Source organism: Ictalurus punctatus, chromosome 3 (genome assembly GCF_001660625.3).
Source record: "Ictalurus punctatus breed USDA103 chromosome 3, Coco_2.0, whole genome shotgun sequence".
Lineage (NCBI taxonomy): Eukaryota > Metazoa > Chordata > Actinopteri > Siluriformes > Ictaluridae > Ictalurus > Ictalurus punctatus.
Window position 1 is genome coordinate 28080422 of NC_030418.2, and position 18225 is coordinate 28098646.

The following is an 18225-nucleotide window of genomic DNA, read 5'->3' on the forward strand; positions in this document are numbered from 1 at the left end:
CACAAAGTGAGAACTAAAATGTGCATTATGCTTTTGATTGTAATATTACCAGACACATTACTATTCTTATTCTTCCTCTTCTTCTTCTTCTTCTTCTTCTTCTTCTTCTTATTATTATTATTATTATTATTATTATTAGGTTTGGTAATAGTAGAAATAGTTGTAAAAGTAGTAGTGGTGACAGTAGTAGTGGTGGTAGTGATAGAGGTGGCGGTAGTAGCAGTGGTGGTCGTAGTAGTAGTGGTGTTAGTAGTAGTGGTGGCAGTAGTAGTAGTGGTGGTGGCAGTAGTAGCGTTGGTACTAGTAGTGGTGTGCAGTAGTAGTGGTGGCAGTAGTAGCGGTGGTAGTAGTAGTGGTGGTGGTAGTGGTAGAGGTGGCAGTAGTAGTGGTGGTAGTAGTAGTAATTGTGGCAGTAGTAGTGGTGGTAGTAGTGGTGGTAGTGGTAGAGGTGGATGTAGTAGTAGTGGTGGCAGTAGTAGTGGTGGTAGTGGTGGCAGTAGTAGTAGTGGTGGCAATAGTAGTAGTGGCAGTGGTGGCAGTAGTAGTAGTGGTGGCAGTAGTAGTGGTGGCAGTGGTGGCAGTAGTAGTAGTGGTGGCAGTAGTAGTAGTGGCAGTGGTGGCAGTAGTAGTAGTGGTGGCAGTAGTAGTAGTGGCAGTGGTGGCAGTAGTAGTGGTGGCAGTGGTGGCAGTAGTAGAAGTGGTGGCAGTAGTAGTGGTGGTAGTGGTAGAGGTGGATGTAGTAGTAGTGGTGGCAGTAGTAGTAGTGGCAGTAATAGTAGTGGTGATAGTAGTGGTAGTGGTGGCAGTAGTAGTGGTGGCAGTGGTGGCAGTAGTAGAAGTGGTGGCAGTAGTAGTGGTGGTAGTGGTAGAGGTGGATATAGTAGTAGTGGTGGCAGTAGTAGTGGTGGCAGTAGTAGTAGTGGTAGTGGTAGTAGTGGTGGTAGTAGTAGTAGTGATAGTGGTAGAGGTGGCACTAGTAGTAGTAGTAGTGGTGGTGGTAGTAGTAGCAGTGGCCGTAGTAATAATAGTAGTAGTAAGTAGGGATGCATCTAATACTGAGTATCCATATTGCAGCTAATATAATTCTGATACTATGTATTAGAATGGTAATGGCATATTTTTCAATCTGGTGAAAACACTGGTGCTACAAAATTGATAAATATACCTGCAGAGCATTAGCTACAAATGAAATAAACTGTCAAGAATATGAACATTTTCCTCAGATATGTTGGTGAATTACTAAGAAAAAACTCAATATGACTAAAATTACACAAGAAATATGCTTAGCATTACATGTAGCATCTATAGGATATTTAATGTTTAGAAGCATTGATATTGTGAACATGCAGCTCTCGTAAATACGGTGAACCCATGACCCCATGTGAATGCAGCACTACAACACAAATTGTATTAAACCACAGGATGATATCATGTCTGTGATGTCCTGCATAACTTAGCAGACCCTGGCTTGTTCACTGTCTGGATGTAAGCATCAGATCCAGATACTCAAATATCTCACATCAGTATTGTATCAAATATGGAAAAACTTTGGATTGGATTGGTGCATCCATAAGAGTGAGAGTAAAATAAAATCTAACCTGCTCATAGACACACATCATATCAATCTTTTTCTGTCTCGTACACTTGCCTGCACTGTGTCTCACATTATCCCTTTCTTTCTCACACAGAGGAAACTTCTTACCCAACATCAACAGCAGTTATATAAAGAAGTGCAATTTTGACTTTGAACAAAACAGTTACTGCCCGATCTTCAGAGTGGGAGACGTGATCCGGTTTAGCCATCAGAACTTCACTACCCTGGCTAATAAAGTGAGTCTACATAGTCTTCACTGTTTCCTGCCACTTCCTTCAGATAGTTGTACATTTACACAGGGGCAGACATAGCACTAGACAAAGTTAGGCAGCTGCCTTGGACCCCCAGAAGAAGAAATCACTTATGCAGAACATTTCAATATCGATGTTAAAATACTGAATCGGGCCCCATTCCTATATTTTGCCTAGGGTGCCCAAATCACTAAATTCGCTCCTGGTTGTACAATAATCAACTTTAAAAGTGCAGTTTGTAACATTTCAAAGTGTTTCTAGACAAATACTAATAATATTATTGTGAAGATGACTTGGAAATGCTGTGATTTAAATAAAAAATAAATAAATACTGATATACAATACATCTGGCTAGTTTTTTCATTTCAGTATTCTATTTACATTTTTCTGGCTCAAGTACCCACAACAGTCAGAACAGTGAAGCTAACTTCCAATTTTTATCCAAAAGCAACTAACTCATACATACTCTCATGACAACGGATGGGGTTGGTTGGGGAAAAGGGGAAGGTTTTCATTGCAATTCGAAAAAATAAAAATAAAAAATTACAAATTGCTAAACTAACTGTTATTAATCTTTCATTCTCTCTCTCTCTCTCTCTCTCTCTCTCTCTCTCTCTCTCTCTCTCTCTCTCTCTCTCTCAGGGTGGTGTAATAGGCATAAAGATAGCCTGGGCGTGTGATCTGGATAAATCAGAGGACGACTGTAAGCCTGCTTACTCCTTTACCCGTCTTGATGCCATGTCTGAGAAAACCAGTGTATCACCAGGGTACAACTTTAGGTGTGTACAAACTGAGATCGAATACACCTTAGTTCCTTTCCTAAGTAAATCTTACTTGTACATGGTACAGTCATGTAAACTTTCAAGCTGGAAATTTTACTTGAAGCTCATATGTGTCATTTTGCTTTAAGGTTCGCAAAGTACTTTAAGATGGAGAATGGGACGGAGTACCGCACTCTGCTGAAGGCAGTCGCGATCCGATTTGATGTGATGGTCAACGGAGACGTGAGTGTCCAAGAAACCGGATGTGTTTACATTAATAAAGTCTGGGTGAATGTGTGTGTGTGTGTGTGTGTGTAAGAGCGAATAAGCCTTCTGTTCACACAATCTTCGGCCATTTTTGCAGGCAGGGAAATTTAATATGATCCCAACTCTAATTAATATGGTGGCTGCCTTCACTTCTGTGGGTGTGGTAAGTTTGCCTTCTTTTGTATGTTTGGTTCATACTTGTATATTCCAATAAATCAGTTACTTTTTAATCAAGGATAATGATAATATTTGATGTGAATATTTATCGGAATTATTACAGCTTTTGTTACTGGATATTATTTTGTGCTGTGCTATAGACTGGGGTTTTGTGGAGACTGTCTGTTTAGTAATATGCTGTAAAATGAACATTCATTTCATTCATTCATTCCTCTTCAGTAAGCGCTTTTATCCTGATCAGGGTCATGGTGGATTCTGCTAACAGGCAGGATTGCCGTGTAAAAGGAACAGCCTTTGAAAATGCATTGTAAAAAATCTTCATGATCTTCATTTTCGCTCACCAGCAGAACAGTAACTCCAGTGAAATATGAATCTCTGGTTCTCTGAACCCTATATAAGTGCCAGCAATGTCCTTTTTACCTTCAGCTTTTCTGCCAGGTGAATTTTATTGTTTGGTCCCACTTTAGCTGAAAAAGAAGAAAAGTATTTTCAGGTGTCTCCCATGTCCCCATAGCAAGGGGTCAGAAATTGTACATGCTACAGCAAACCATGTATGTTGGAACCTCTGAAGTCACCTGAAAAGATTATGTGCAAGGCAAAGAGAGCCACTCCAGTGGTTCATCTAGTTGAACATTTAACATTCTCTAAACAGACCAGCATGTGGCAATGATTGAAAACCCTGCTTTGTCGATAGGGAGCTCTTCTCTAAGTTCACTGAGTCCGAGTATGGAGATGTGACGGGGATGTGAGGAAGGCCTGCAATTTGGTCGGGACACACAGGAGTCAGTTGTATAAATACAGTAGTGTCATGAGGAGAGAAGGCTGCGGTGTGAAAGTGTTTTTTGGGATTCTTGACCTTGGAAGGCAAACTTAAGAAGTATCTATGTATGTTTGCCTTGCACCTCCAGGGTTGGGGGTTCAAATCCCGCCTCTGCCGTGTGTGCATGGAGTTAGAATATCCTCCCTGTGCTTCAGGGGTTTCCTCCGGGTACTCCAGTTTCCTCTCCCAGTCCAAAGACGTGCGCTGTAGGCTGATGTAGGAATTTCCAAATCGTCTGTAGTGTGTGAATGGTTGTGTGAGTGTGTGTACGATTGTGTCCTGTGATGTGTTGGCACCCCGGTCAGTAGGAGAAACAGTACAGAAGATGAATAGATGGATGGATGGATGGATGTGAACCAGTAGCATATGCAAAAGTTCTCAAATTCGACAGAATCTTGCATTTATATTTGGAACAATATGCTAAACAAAATCCCCTGTTTTGACCATCAGGGTCTATGGATTCTATAGGACATTTGCCCAAGTGGGAGCAAACTGGATTTATTGGTTCCTTGACAACAGTCATTATGGAAAATAAAAGTGTGTGTGATCATAATGTTATCAGACGTACACTAACTTTTTGTTTTTTGATTTGGCTTTGTATAAATTTGTATTACTATTTGGGACCAATGTCATCTTCTCTTCTAAAAACGTGCAGTTTTTAAATATTTATAAAATATTTACAAATTATGACCTTAATGGATTTTATATATATGCTGTTTTTAGGGGGCTGTCCTTTGTGATATAATTCTTCTGAATTTCCTGAAAGGAGCTGACGAGTACAAGGCAAGGAAATTTGAAGAGGTATGTCCCCGTCCCCCCCCAGAACCCCCCCCCCCCCCCACACACACACACACACACACACACAATGAGATTCCTATAAGCTTGCGATTGGTTTATTTATTTATATATTTTACCAAAATAAAAACGGCAGCTTCTGTTTTTCTCCTTTTCTTCTTTTGATCTAGGTGTCAGATAAACAAATTGAAAAATCACCCTCCTACATCAGCGGCGTGTACCGAACCAGAGATCTCAGCGAGCTGTCAGTCAGACCTGAAGACAAGTTCTCTAATGACTCAGGGGCTTTTTCCATCGGCCAGTATGGTTAACAATGTCTTCAGAACTTCTTTAGTACCACTTAAATACCCCACACAATTTCACTTGTAGCTTTATATAAATATGCACTGTAAATAGCTGCAAGGTATCACATTCTAGTACTGATTTTAATATACAAGGTGTCCTAATAGTAATCAAGCACAGATTTCACATTCAAAAAGAAAAAACGTTAATAACGGACACTAACAATCGATGATTTACTATATATGCTTATTCATTAAAGCTATGCAACAACATACAGTATATGCAGTTGTGGCATGTCCAATGACTGTTAAACAAATCAAAATCATCTTATATTTTAGATTCTTTGTAGTAGCCTTGATTGTCCTGACGATAAATTTCAAGTATACGGTTAAATCAAAAACATTTCTGATCATGAAAAACATGATTAATCAGGTTGATGCAAAATTCTGACTGGTACAGTTTGTGTAGAATATCATGTCTGGACAGAAAACAAAAAAGAAGCTTGCCTTTTCAAAAATGCCATAAATCTTGCTCATATTTTCTGTGAATACTTCTCAGCAAAGATCCTGCTTATTTGAATAATTGCCAGTACTAGCTATTTTCCATACTGTAGTTACTGTATAACCATTAACTAAACCTGAAAGTAAAATAACCTTTATAAGGTTACTACTACTACTTTTACTGAGTAATAATAACCTTTAAAAAAGCTATTCATATTTGACATGATAATAATAATAACAATAAATTAGTAAGGAATAAAACACAACAAGGCATGATGATATAGAAATATAACCAACGATGGTTTGGTGTGATGTTGATGATTTTCCAATAACGGCAGGTCTTGAAGTGTTTTATTCCTTTTATATCACAGCAATTTACCAACACTAACATTTTTCAATTAGAGAATGACATGTTGTACTTTTTATCCATTCATAGTTATATTTAATGTTGTGGAACATCTATATGAAAAGTTAGTTCCTGCAATCACTTACATTAATGAAGCTAGAAACAGTCACTCCCTCACCACTCTCTCTGAAGTTGGAGTCCTAGCCTTACCTCTGACTAGAGACTGCCACTGGAAACTACTTCCAAAAATACCACATAAACATTTAAAGAATTACACAGATTTTTAAATCCATTTACAGGGATTGACCAATTTACAAGTCCCTGTGTAGGTTGATACTATAGAAACAATAGCTGCTGCTATAGAAAATTAATCAACGCCTTCTGTCTAATCAGAATTGAAAATTCAACAATGCTATGGAATAATAAATAATAAATAACAATACTGAAATTGTTGTGACAGCTGATTGTTTTGGTAATATTACTTTTGGGACACCCTGTATTTAAATGCTTCAGTGTCAGATGTAATATCTGCATGGTCATTTTCAGGCCTATAGCAATAGAAGACCAAAGTAACTTAAAGCATAAAGTAGCACTGTGAGTAGAAGTACATTTGAATATCCACAATTATACAAGTAGTACCACTATTTAACAATATAGGTTTTTAAGATCATCATATTAAAACAATCTTAAGTAATATTTCTTGACAGGGTTCAAGCCTTTACGAGCTATGAATTAATTAATTAAAGTGAATTAGCATAAGCATTATCGATACTGAAATAAATAGTTATTTTAACTCTCACTTTAGGTATTCTCTTAGGTAGCTAATTTCTATTGCATGTGTTTTAAAAAAAATCACACTGTTACATTAAATGGTAAAATTGGGGCGATTGGAGGAATTGGAAAAAAATTTGTTTGTAGAGAAAAATAGCATTGTGGCTCAGATTCTTGTAGAAGTGTGTGTAGATTTCACCCGGGTTTTTTTTTTTTTTTTTTTCCTTGTCACTGCACAAAAAAAAGTGCCCTTTTTTGTTAAGTGGAACTTCATTATTCACTAATTTCCATTACAGTTTCAAAATCAACGTGTTTGCTGATTTTAAGATGAATAAGCTTAGCTCCAATATAATATGGATCTGCTGGAGAAATAAAACAGAGGTGGTTGAAAGAATGTACTTGGAGGATATGAATACTGAGTACTAAGAAATTGTAAAACAACTTAGTAAGCTGTGGGAATTCAATACTGTAAATCCAACTTGCAATAAGACAGTGGTTTAAAAGTTGGATGTTTTAGTATATGTGATAAGCCACTTGTGTAATATATTGTATGTGTAATCTGAGTAATCTGCACAAGTAAATATATCATACCAAAGCAACACAAATGAGTCAAGGCAATCCATCCATCCATCCATCTTCTATACCACTTATCCATCTTCAGGGTCATGGAGAACCTGGAGCATATCCCAGGGAGCATCGGGCACAAGGTGGGGTACACCCTGGACTGGGTGCCAATCCATTGCACGGCACAATCACACACACACCCATTTATACACACTACAGACACTTTAGACACACCAATCAGCCTACCATGCATGTCTTTGGACTGGGGGAGGAAACCGGAGAACCCAGAGGAAACCCCTGCAGCATGGGAGAACATGCAAACTCCGCACACACAGGGCCACTGTGGGAATCGAACCCCTGACCCAGGAGGTGTGAGGCGAACATGCTAACCACTAAGCCACCGTGTGGTCAAGGCAATCATATTTCATAAATAAATGCACCCATATAAGTGTAAAGGTATTAAATAAAAAATGTGCATATGTTTTTCATATTCGAGAAACAGCTCATATTCATGCACAACTGCCTCTAGAGTTTACATTGAATGTTGGTTCTGAGGGAAGAAACTCTTTATTTCTGAGAGAGGTTAGAGGGGAATGCTCAGACTGGTTCAAGCTGACAGGAAGTCTACGATTACTACAATTAACCACTCTTTACATCTGTGGTGAGTGGAAAAGCATCTCACAATGTATATTGATATTTGAGCTAGCTGGGCTACCACAACAACAGCAGGAGACCACTCCTGTCAGCCAAGAGCAGGAATCTGAGTCTACAGCGGACACAAGCTTACAAAAACTAGACAGCTGAATATTGGAAAAACATTGCCTGGTCTTTTTGGCAATAAACAACTCCTGTGGTGCTGCATGAGGAGTGATGAGTGATAAAAATCGATCCCTTTGGCCTCTGCTTTTAGTAGCTGTATTAATAAATTTAATATACACTACTGGTCAAAAGTTTAGACACACTCATTCTTAATTTTTTCCCCCATATTTTAGAATAATAATAAAGTCATCAAAACTCTGGAATAACACAAGTGGAACTATGGGAATTAAGTTGTGATAAAAAAAAAAAAAAAATTCCAAAATAAATCAAAATAATGTAATATTTTAGCATCTTCAAAGTAGCCCCCTTTTTGCCTAGAATTTCCAGAAATGTATTCTTGGCATTTTCTCAACTGATTTCTTGAGGAATTTCCCTGAGATGCTTTTTAAACAGTATTAAAGGAGTTCACACCTACGCTGGACACTTATCGGCTGCTTTTTGGAATATTTTGCTCCAAGTCATCCGTTTAAAAAAATATTTTTTTGTAAATAAAATGTTAGTTTTCTAATGAAAGAAATGAATATGTTGGCACAATGATATTTTTGTCTACAACACAGATTTCAAACAGTTGATCATACACCTTCAGATCAAAAGGTCTTTAAGATCATGAGAAACATTTCAGTCGAGTGTCTCCAAACTTTTGACTAGTAGTGTTGAACATATTATATTGAACATATAGTTATTTTATGTTTTGTCCCATTTGTACGACTGGAAAGAGTTGAGGTTCTTTAAAAAAAAAAAAAAAAAAAATTCATGCAGTTGTCCTGGAGGATTTTTACATTTGCAATGCAAATGCTTTTCAGTCTCAGTAGCTTTGAGTAAGAAGTAGAATTTCTGCAGTGAGTGGGATGGAGAGTTACATAAGAATGTGTGGGTATATGTCCCAGTCGTTGTTGTTCTTTCATCTGTTCCCATTAGGGGTCGCCACAGTGGAGCATTGGTCCGCATATTTGATATGGCCCAGGTTTTACTCTGAATGCCCTTCCTGACACAACCCTACAATTTTATCGGGCTTGGTACGGTCACCGACTCTGTGTTCACGTCCTCCTGGGAAGTTCATATTTATGAGTTGGGAAGTCATAATTACGACGTCAGCTGTGTTCAAGTCACTTTAGTCAGAGCAAGATGCTGGTGTACCTTCTCTTAATAAACTACAAAAAATACAGCAAAGTTTTTTAACTTTACTACTATAAAATGAAGAACAAAGAATGTTCATTAGGTGTGTTTTGCTTTTTCATGTTTTGAACCAATTTATGAAGCCACTGTAAACTTTATCATGACATAGCCTATTATATCATAATTGTACAATGCTATCGTATTTTGTGCAGGCAATTAGCTTGTTTTATTCTAAATAAAAAAGCCTGAAAATAACTTGCTGCATATACCAAATACATAATAACTGAAATCAGCTTCTGGGATGACTAAACATTCAATTTCAACAAATTTACTGTCAACAACAGACGTTGCATCCACTGATTCGACCATGTTTTCTTACTGACACGCCCCCAACTCTGAGCTCAAAGAAAATCCTCAAGTTTCCCACTTGTAATTATGACTTTGTGGTGGCATTCCTCTCATTAATATGATCTGTCTGGCATGACTTGAACAAATCATGAGTGCAGCTGGGGTTTCCGGCCTGGGAATCAAACCCAAGCCATGACACTGAGAGCCCAGGATCCTTAGCCACTAGACCACCAGGAAACTCTGGGTACATGTTCAGTAAATTTTTTATTGTTGTTGTTGCTGTTGTTGTTGTTGTTTTCAATCTTTTGAACAAATCCAATGAAGAGTGTTAGCAAAAAGGTGTCCTTTTCCAGTCATGCATTGAAATTATATGAAATAAGATCAAGAATGCTCAGGTATACAACAATATAGTGCTGATTGTCTTTATATAATGAATTCCCTTTGTTTGTTGGGTAATATATTATATACTGTACATGTTTACTGTACATACTATTACAGTAATTTGATACTATGAAGCATATCTTGATCATTTATTGCATTTAAACAAACAAAAAAAAAACGTTTACACTATCTCCTCTTTACCTCAAACGTAGTGGATCTCCAAGTCATATCGCACATAATTACACACTTTCTTCAAACCAGCTCCGGTTCCGTATCTCTGTATGGTTTCTGACCCCGTTTGAAACACTGTTATTTATAAAAATGGGGAAGTGTACATAACATTTTTTCATTACAAATCTCACTATCCAATGTCACCCAAAAGAGATTTTTTTTTTTCAGACTGGTCCTTTTTAGGTTATTTCCTCATGAAGTCACAGGAATTTTACCTTGTCGCTGTAGCCTCTGTTTTGATCATTGGGGATGTAAATATGTACATCTGGATTTTTGTAAAGCTGCTTTTTGACAGTGTCTCTCATTAAAAGTGCTATACAAATAAAATTAAAATTAACTTAAGGCAAAAAAAAATGTCTCTTGGAGCTGGTGTCACTTTGAACAAACATCAGTGTCATGTACTGTAGGAGTTTGAAGGGAGAATTAAATATTAGTAGTGATTCTGATAAAGAAAATGCCTCCAATTTGATTTATGTATAGATTTGGTTGACTTATTCTGTGATTTTTGAAAATTGTTTATGTTCAAATGACTTTTTGACTGATGCAAATAATGTCTTTTAAGGCATGTGTGTGATGATTTATACAAGCAGCTATACTGTAAGCTTAACTTACTTGTTAGCTAACAAGCCTAATTAGCCTAATTTCTCTTGCACAAAATTAAAGAAAAAAACTTCATACGCCAGACATGTCTTAGCTGAACAAGTCTACATTTCATTTTAGCCAAAGTATTTCACTTTTTTTAATTTCACAAGTAATTCTGCTTATAAATAAGCAACTTATTTATAATTAAAAACAGAAAACAAAAAACAAAACAAAAACATATATACAGTACTTATATATGATATGGCTGTAGGTTTCAGTTCCTTTTCAGATCACATGTATACTGGGGACCTGCTTGACCTTTGTTCCTTTACATTCTCCAGAAATGAATTAGGTCTTCATCTTCCATAACTTTGGTTTAAAGAATTTTGCCTTTTTCTGCAGAATCAGTACAAGAAGAAACACAGGATTAATTCAGAATTTCTGATAACCACATCAATAACATACTAAATTGCAGATCATTTGATAATGAGGAATTTACCTGTAAGAGTGTGCTTGTTAAGAGACGGAAAGTTTTAAACTTAATAGTCTCTGGGAATTCCCAGGGGTTTTTTTTTGTGTGTTTTTTTTTATATTTAGGAACTAATAGTTTTTTCTTATCCTGGTTGCCAGATTGATAAGATCTAAAATACTGACCTTCTCATTACCAGGAACAGGTGTTTGGGAATCTTTGGCATCATTGGACCTTGGTAAATGATTAAATTCAGAGGAGGTAAAGACAGAAGGATGTAAAGAAGGGCGAGACTGAACGGACTTTGAGGCACTGCGTGGGCGAATAATGTTTATAGTGGAGAACTTCATTTTGGCATTTTCTGAAATATGCAAAGAGTAAGAACTTTATTTGATTGCTCATTTTGCAAGCGTCAGTTCCCACCTTTATTAATGCATAATGTCACTTTACCCCAAACCTTTTTATTTTGTTTTCTTTTGTTCAGAACTCATTTCTTACTACTTTTTCTTTTTCCTGGAGGTCGATGTTTTCTTTTTTTGCTCAACTGGATGCGATTCTTCAGAGCAGAATTGTCTAGCACTCCTGATGACTTTGTAAAAGAGAGTAAGAAATACTTATAATAGTGTATTTACTAAATTGTGATACTACTATAATTTGTATCTTCTTATCAAAACCATATGACTAATTAGTGGACACTTAGTAAAATCATACATCTCATATATGTATTTCTTACACAAAACCTATTTCCACATCACAAATAATACTGGCATCTTATATGCAAACGAAGAGACATTACAACCCAACTTACTCCTCACCTTGACAACAGAGAAATCAAGGGGCAAATCCATCAACTCTGCCTTGTTTGATAGCTGATCAAACACTTCTGCATTGTCATAATCATTGCCATAGGATTCTGGCATTTCTGATATCCTTTGAAGTACTGCAGCATTTCCTACTTGTGCCTTGGGAAACGGGGGGGGGGGGGGGGGGGGGGGTGTTTGTTTAGTTTTTTTTTTTTTGTTTTTGTTTTTATCAGTGATGCAGTTGGTCCAGTTGAGCTCCTTTGCTCAGTAGAGAGAGTCAGACTGATAAGATCTGGATGTACTCACCTTCTCATTACCGAGTACAGCTGTATGGGAATCTTCGTGTGTCTGGGAGTTATTGGATTCTGAACATGGTAAAGCATAAAATTTGGAGGAGGCAAAAACAGAAGCATATGAAGAAGTAGGGGAATCAGAGGACTCTGATGGCGAGGCACTGCGTTGGTGAAAAAAGCCCTTAATGAAATTTCCTAAAATATGCAGAGAGAAAGAACTTCGTTAGATTCTTCCATTTTTTCAAGCTCCAGTCACGTCCACACACACACACACACACACACACACACACACACACACACACACACACACACACACACACACATACCTGTTAATGCATTTCACTTCCACTTCTACTGTTCTACTGATTTATAGTTCTGAGTTTGTCACCTTTTTTACTCTTTCGTGGTAGTCGATGTTTTCTTTTTTTGCTCAGTTGGATTCGACTCTTCAGTGCAGAATTGTCTAGTAATCCAGATGACTTTGTAAAAGACAAAGGGGGATGTCTCTGTTAGAATGTTGAATTCCTTCTGATATTACAATAATTGTTCTTATTTTTAATTATTTTTTTTTTTTTACATTATTACAAAGTTTAGCTAATTTACAGTGTGCCTCACCTTGACAACAGACAAATCAAGTGGCATGTCCTTGACATTTGTCAGATCATTTTCATCATACATGTATATTACCATGAGATCATTTTTACCGCCTTTAAATTGCTCAGATTCTGGCACATTAGATGTCCTTTGTGTTCCTGTAACATTTCTTATTGGTGTTTCGGGAAGAGCAGAAAACGGTGAATCTGATGTTCCTCGTCTGACCTGGACTACACTGTCCACCTGACTGTCAGTAATACTGGCTGGATTAGAACCGATCTCTGACTGCTCTTTGTCTGCTGATAGGTCCGGCTTCATGACTGCATTCTGAGATCCGATATCATCGTTCGAATGATTAGAATCCTCTGTCTGTGAGTAGTCTTTGGCATCTGTTTGGGGTGAGGAATCTTTTACAGGAAGGAATTTTGCCCATTCCTGTCCTGTACAAATCTCCTCCAGCAAGTTGATGGGCTCGAGGTCGAGCCTGAAATCTTTTAGTGTAAAATTCCTGTTTTAAAAATATAATATATTAGAGTTTGATTCCTGATGGTTTTCAGTATAACATCAGCTATGGTGGTGCTTCTCCAAAACAATGGTTTGGTCCCATTTAAAAGACATTAAATTACCACCTGCATTACAAATTGAGTTACCTACATAAACGCAATCAATGCTTTCCAAAGTAGATATGCCCACAAACTCAAATGGCAACAAAAGCACTTTGAAATACAATATGATGTGATGGGGGGCATTAATTAGAATTGATAAGGACAAGATTCGAATCTCGCACAGTAAACACAGTGTAGCTGAAAGGTCATTAAAGGAACTAATGGTCATGGACTCTGGATTAAATTCCAGTCAGCAAAGAGAAGTAGAAACCTGATGAGCTATTTTATAGGAATGTTTGAATGTTACCAAACTGGAAATGTGACATGCCTAAGATAACGACACTTGGTGTGTGTTACAGTAAAAAAAAAAAAAAATTAAATAACTTTGCTCTAATTATTATTATTATTTTTTTTTAAATCTGAATGATAGAAGAAGGATAGACATATCAAAGATAGCACATGCTTAATGCAATAATTTTACAGATTATTATTTTCATATTATTTGACATCATTCATAACAAAGTGATTTGGTGTGTGCCATCCAAATGGTGTTTTACATCTTTCATTACATCTTCCAATGTACTTCTTGCCATGAGGTGCCATGTTGAACTTCCAGTGACCAGTATGAGGGAGTGTGAGAGCGATGACACCAAATTTAACACACCTGCTCCACATTCACACCTGAGACCTTGTAACACTAACAAGTCACATGACACCAGGGAGGGAAAATGGCTAATTGGGCCCAATTTAGACATTTTCACTTAGGGGTGTACTCACTTTTGTTGCCAGCAGTTTAGACATTAATGGCTGTGTGTTGAGTTATTTTGAGGGGACAGAAAATTTACACTGTTACACAAGCTGTACACTCACTACTTTACATTGTAGCAAAGTGTCATTTCTTCAGTGTTGTCACATGAAAAGATATAATCAAATATTTACAAAAGTGAGGGGTGTACAAAGATTTTTTTTTTATATAAACCTTTGTTTTATTTGCAATTGTTTGATATCCATGAAAGTATTTTTGTGGATTTTTTAAAGAAAAGATCAAAAGGTTAAACAATAAAGACAATTTTTCACAGCCTTCTTTGCTCATATTTACCAAGCGTGTCAATATTAGTAGAGGGCACTGTAAATGTACATGTTGAAATGCTGACTGTTTGTTTGATTAAATGTTTGCTGCACTTGTAGCTGCTAAGGGAGTTTTGGGCTGATTGCAGTTTAATTCAAGAATGAAATGAATAGCAATATTTCTCTGCGAAAACAAAACAAAACAAAAAATCTGATTCTGGGGGCATTACTTATGAATGCAGTTTCACACTGTCACATTCAATATGCAAATTAGGAAGTGCTACTGAAGATTTTAGCTAAAGAACCTCAGTGCTAGCTTAGCTAATGTTAGTGATATCCCTCAGAACTTGTGTGCAAAAGTAGCTTAGCCAATGTTAGTTATATCCCTGAGAAGATGAGTGCTGATTAAACTAAGCTAATGCTAGTGATATACAAACAAGTTTGGTTTGTCATGGTGTAGTTTACAGGGTTGCTTACTTACAAACCAATACTATAGAAATTACTGAGAATAAGAAAGTTGCAAATCAAGAGTTGGATACATAAATTCCTCTCTTTATGAATTACTCTCTTTATGAGTACAAATGCAAACCAGTTTACTAGAGGTAAGCTAGATGGCTAGTTAAGCTAATATCGGTGTTATTAGACTGTTTCCCATGGCAGGAGGACATGGGGCGTTTATATACTGAATGCTCTTTTATTATGCTAAATGCTAATTGCTCATTAATTAAAACATTTTTAAAAAGCTAGGTGTTTTTGTTTTTTTTTAAATTTCTTTTCTATCATGTTTATTGCTTGTAGTGATGTTATTTTAGAGCTACAATTATTATTTGACTGTATAATGCATTACAAGTTGCATTTTTAGTTGAATTTGGGGAACCACTTGAAGCATTTGTTGTGTTGAACTATTTCAATTGCTTGTGTTTGATTTGTTCATTGCAAAGAGCTGAAAGTCTGTAAATTTTTACAATAAACCTGATTTGCAATGGGGGTTGAATAATTTTGATTGCAACTGTGTGTGTGTGTGTGTGTGTGTGTGTGTGTGTGTGTGTGTGTGTATGTTGTATGCATTGTATTTGCTATATTTAATAACTGCCTTCCAATGAGTGTTACTAGATCTGTGCTCTACTGCACTTTGTTCTTGCTCATTCTCGATAATTCAATTTCCCATACAGGACTAAATATCAGTTTCTGCTTTTAGAACAGAGGGTGTGTGTATATATAGATACTTGCCTTTGTAATTGGACATGCACGTTGTCGAGATTCCGCAGTTTAGGAGGGAGGGGTGGAGGCTCTGTTTCTTCCATAGACGTGACCTAATTTAAGATTTATTTATTTGATTGGAAGCCACAGAAATGAATAGAGTTCTGTTGCTTTTCCAAATTCCAAGGTTTTCCATATTAAATGAGACTGAAATGTAATGTAATGTAATGTAATGAGTGCAATAAGCATATTGCTGAGTGAACTCAGTGACTTACTGTATTCTCATTCCTGCAAGGTTGCTTCATTATTTCATATTCCATTAGCATAGTTGTTCCTTTGCCAAACCTGGGTTCTGAGTTTGACAGGGAGGATCCTGGTGGGTCATGGGCAAATGATCCATTCGGAGGACTGTTCTTCAGAATGCTGAAATAAGACTCAGCTTGTGATGTTTGCTCCTCTTCCACTTCTTCCCATGAGGGATTACTCTCACTGGGTTGTAAATCTTGCCTGGCGTCTCTTGTCAAATTGTGCAACAAATTAGACGGTGGTTCGCTTTTGAGAAACGTGGTTGAAGTAGGACTGTAGGTCTCTTGAAAGATAGTCCTCTGGGTGAAATATTCTGAATCTATCTCAGCATCTTTCTGTTCCTCGGGTTTGACTGAGCATTCTGAAGGATTTGACCCTGCAAAATCCCACTTCGGTTTGTCTGGCTCTGGGATAAATACACTGTCCGTCTGGTTTGTGTCCTTTGAGTGCCTACAGTGTTGAGATGTGACATGAGAAGAACCTTGGAGCCTCTCAGAAGACTTCAGTCGGTTCAGCATAGAGTGAAGCATTGAGATGCTGTTGGATGCCTGTCTTTCTTCAGTCATCTGAATGTGAAGGCACAAACAGAATCAGTTAAGCTTATCCTCTTAACTGTTGTTAGTGGGATTAGTTTTTAGTTTTGGAAAATATTGCTTAGTGCTGTGTTTTTGATGAGGTTGATCATCTCTTGCATGTATTATGCATTGTTTCCTACAATATATTGTTTAATTAAATAATGAGTTTTTAGTCAAATATATATTCTAAACCCCTTCTTACCGTTTCTGTTGGTTCTGTGGGGTCCTACATTACTAAATCTCCTTTTCTGTATCCAGTGTTCTTCTTTACTGCTTAAGGAACTGTCTTGCAAGACTTTATGGGTTTATCTCCTCCCATTTCATGACTGTTATTACTTCACCTTTCACTCGAAACCACCCATACAGGTTTTCTGTCAAATGCCATTCTTTTACATGCCACAAATGACATTTTGTCAAATTATAAACAAAGGTACGGCATGATAAATCAGTGCCACTGTTGCTTAGTAGAGAAATGATGAGCTATGACATTTTCTACCATGACTCTGACCAGGATAAGGCAGTCACTGAAGATAAAGAGGAAAAATATTAAACATATAGTAGTTCAGGTCACTGGCTAGCTTCCTCGTCCTCTCTGAATTTTCCTCTCTCTTTGTTTCTCACATGCACTTTCAAGCACACACATTAATCACACTCTTACATATTCTTTCCAGACTGTTTTCTAAATGCATTTGTAGAGTTATATATCATCAAATATGGCATAGTCCAGCAGTGTAGTCGAGCTCATAGACAAATATACCCAGTATAGAAAGAAAGACAGTCTTTGTGGTCGGTATATGCTTGTGTGTGTGTGCGTGCGTGCGTGTGTGTGTGTGTGTGTGTGTGTGTGTATTGGTTGTCTTTGCATATCCCAGCCTGAAAGGACACTGAGCTTAAGGACACTGAGGACTCAGTGAAAATATTGTATGAGTATAAAATCAGCCGTAGTACTATATAGTACCATGAAAGGCCAAAGAGAGACAGCTTGCTTGTTCAGAGATCTGAATGCTCAGTCTTCCAATCATAAACCACCACCATCTTATAACTTCTTTTTCCATGATAATTGTGTCTATTGTGTCTAATGTTTAATCTATTCACAAAATTTCCGATATTTCATACTGAACTGCACCATTCTACTCCAGTATGAAGTCAACGCTGTACTTTTTGTGGCCACGAGGTGGCAATAATGCGTTGTGATGAGTGCAGCTACACTTGAACAAAACCTCAGAATTAAAGTCTCCATGTTTGACTCGAATGCACGCGACTTGTTTATGTTTTGGAAGATTTGTTTGTTACTGTTACTGTTACCTTTGTTACTACTGTTAAGTTACTGTTTCCTTTGTATGTTGAAATCACAATAAATAAATAAATAAATAAATAAAAGACGAATGCATCAACTTATTTTTTCGTGATTTTTATGCTTGTATTATTTATTTATTTATTTAATGAATGTGGGTTATAAAAGCAAGTAATGAATAACCTTTTTTTGATTGGTCGGAAGACTGCCGCTTGTCGTTGGCTTAGTTTTACATGTTACATCCGGGAAAATACCTGTCAAAATAAAAGACACTAAGCGGTATTTAAACTATGTGCAGAAGGTGTACAAATACTCAGCTGTGTCAATTGTATGTGTACGCATATATATTTGTGCTTGCCCTCGTTACTGTTACTACTAGTAACTAGTACTACTAGTGATACTAATATATACTT

The 18225-nt window shown here is 37.0% G+C and overlaps 2 protein-coding genes across 3 annotated transcripts in view; one reads left to right on the plus strand and one right to left on the minus strand.

Annotated features, from left to right (window-relative positions):
• Positions 1-7434, plus strand: part of p2rx3b (purinergic receptor P2X, ligand-gated ion channel, 3b) — a 9809-nt gene extending 2375 nt beyond the window's left edge. Inside the window, exons 6-12 of the mRNA XM_017463118.3 lie at positions 1-6; positions 1689-1830; positions 2488-2624; positions 2756-2849; positions 2971-3036; positions 4594-4671; positions 4836-7434. The exon at positions 1-6 is cut by the window's left edge and continues 72 nt beyond it. Coding sequence (XP_017318607.1) covers positions 1-6; positions 1689-1830; positions 2488-2624; positions 2756-2849; positions 2971-3036; positions 4594-4671; positions 4836-4976 — 664 coding nt within the window. The 3' untranslated portion in view covers positions 4977-7434. The remainder of the gene's footprint in view (positions 7-1688; positions 1831-2487; positions 2625-2755; positions 2850-2970; positions 3037-4593; positions 4672-4835) is intronic.
• A 1820-nt stretch (positions 7435-9254) lies between these two features.
• si:dkey-9i23.6 (uncharacterized) lies at positions 9255-18220 on the minus strand. 2 transcript variants are annotated; one of them, XM_017463108.3, is made up of 10 exons: positions 16721-18220; positions 15913-16509; positions 15668-15750; positions 12786-13272; positions 12559-12649; positions 12184-12365; positions 11890-12036; positions 11573-11663; positions 11260-11435; positions 9291-11001 (listed from the first exon to the last, which is right to left on the minus strand). In XM_017463108.3, exons 2-10 carry the CDS (start codon positions 16507-16509, stop codon positions 10954-10956), a joined length of 1902 nt encoding a protein of 633 aa, XP_017318597.1. In that variant the 5' UTR covers positions 16721-18220; the 3' UTR covers positions 9291-10953. The 2 variants fall into 2 exon arrangements, with proteins under 2 accessions (XP_017318596.1, XP_017318597.1); XM_017463107.3 differs by having other exon boundaries at positions 9255-11435.
• Between the last annotated feature and the right edge of the window lie 5 nt (positions 18221-18225).

What these genes read in the sequence shown, in the direction of transcription:
- si:dkey-9i23.6 (XM_017463107.3), bottom strand. Translation starts at nt 16,509, where the DNA reads ATGACTGAAGAAAGACAGGCATCCAACAGCATCTCAATGCTTCACTCT. An exon ending in TTGATTTGTCTGTTGTCAAG is followed by an intron (nt 12,650 to 12,785) that starts GTGAGGCACACT and finishes TCTTTTACAAAG; the next exon opens with TCATCTGGATTACTAGACAA. An exon ending in ACCACGAAAGAGTAAAAAAG is followed by an intron (nt 12,366 to 12,558) that starts GTGACAAACTCA and finishes TGCATATTTTAG; the next exon opens with GAAATTTCATTAAGGGCTTT.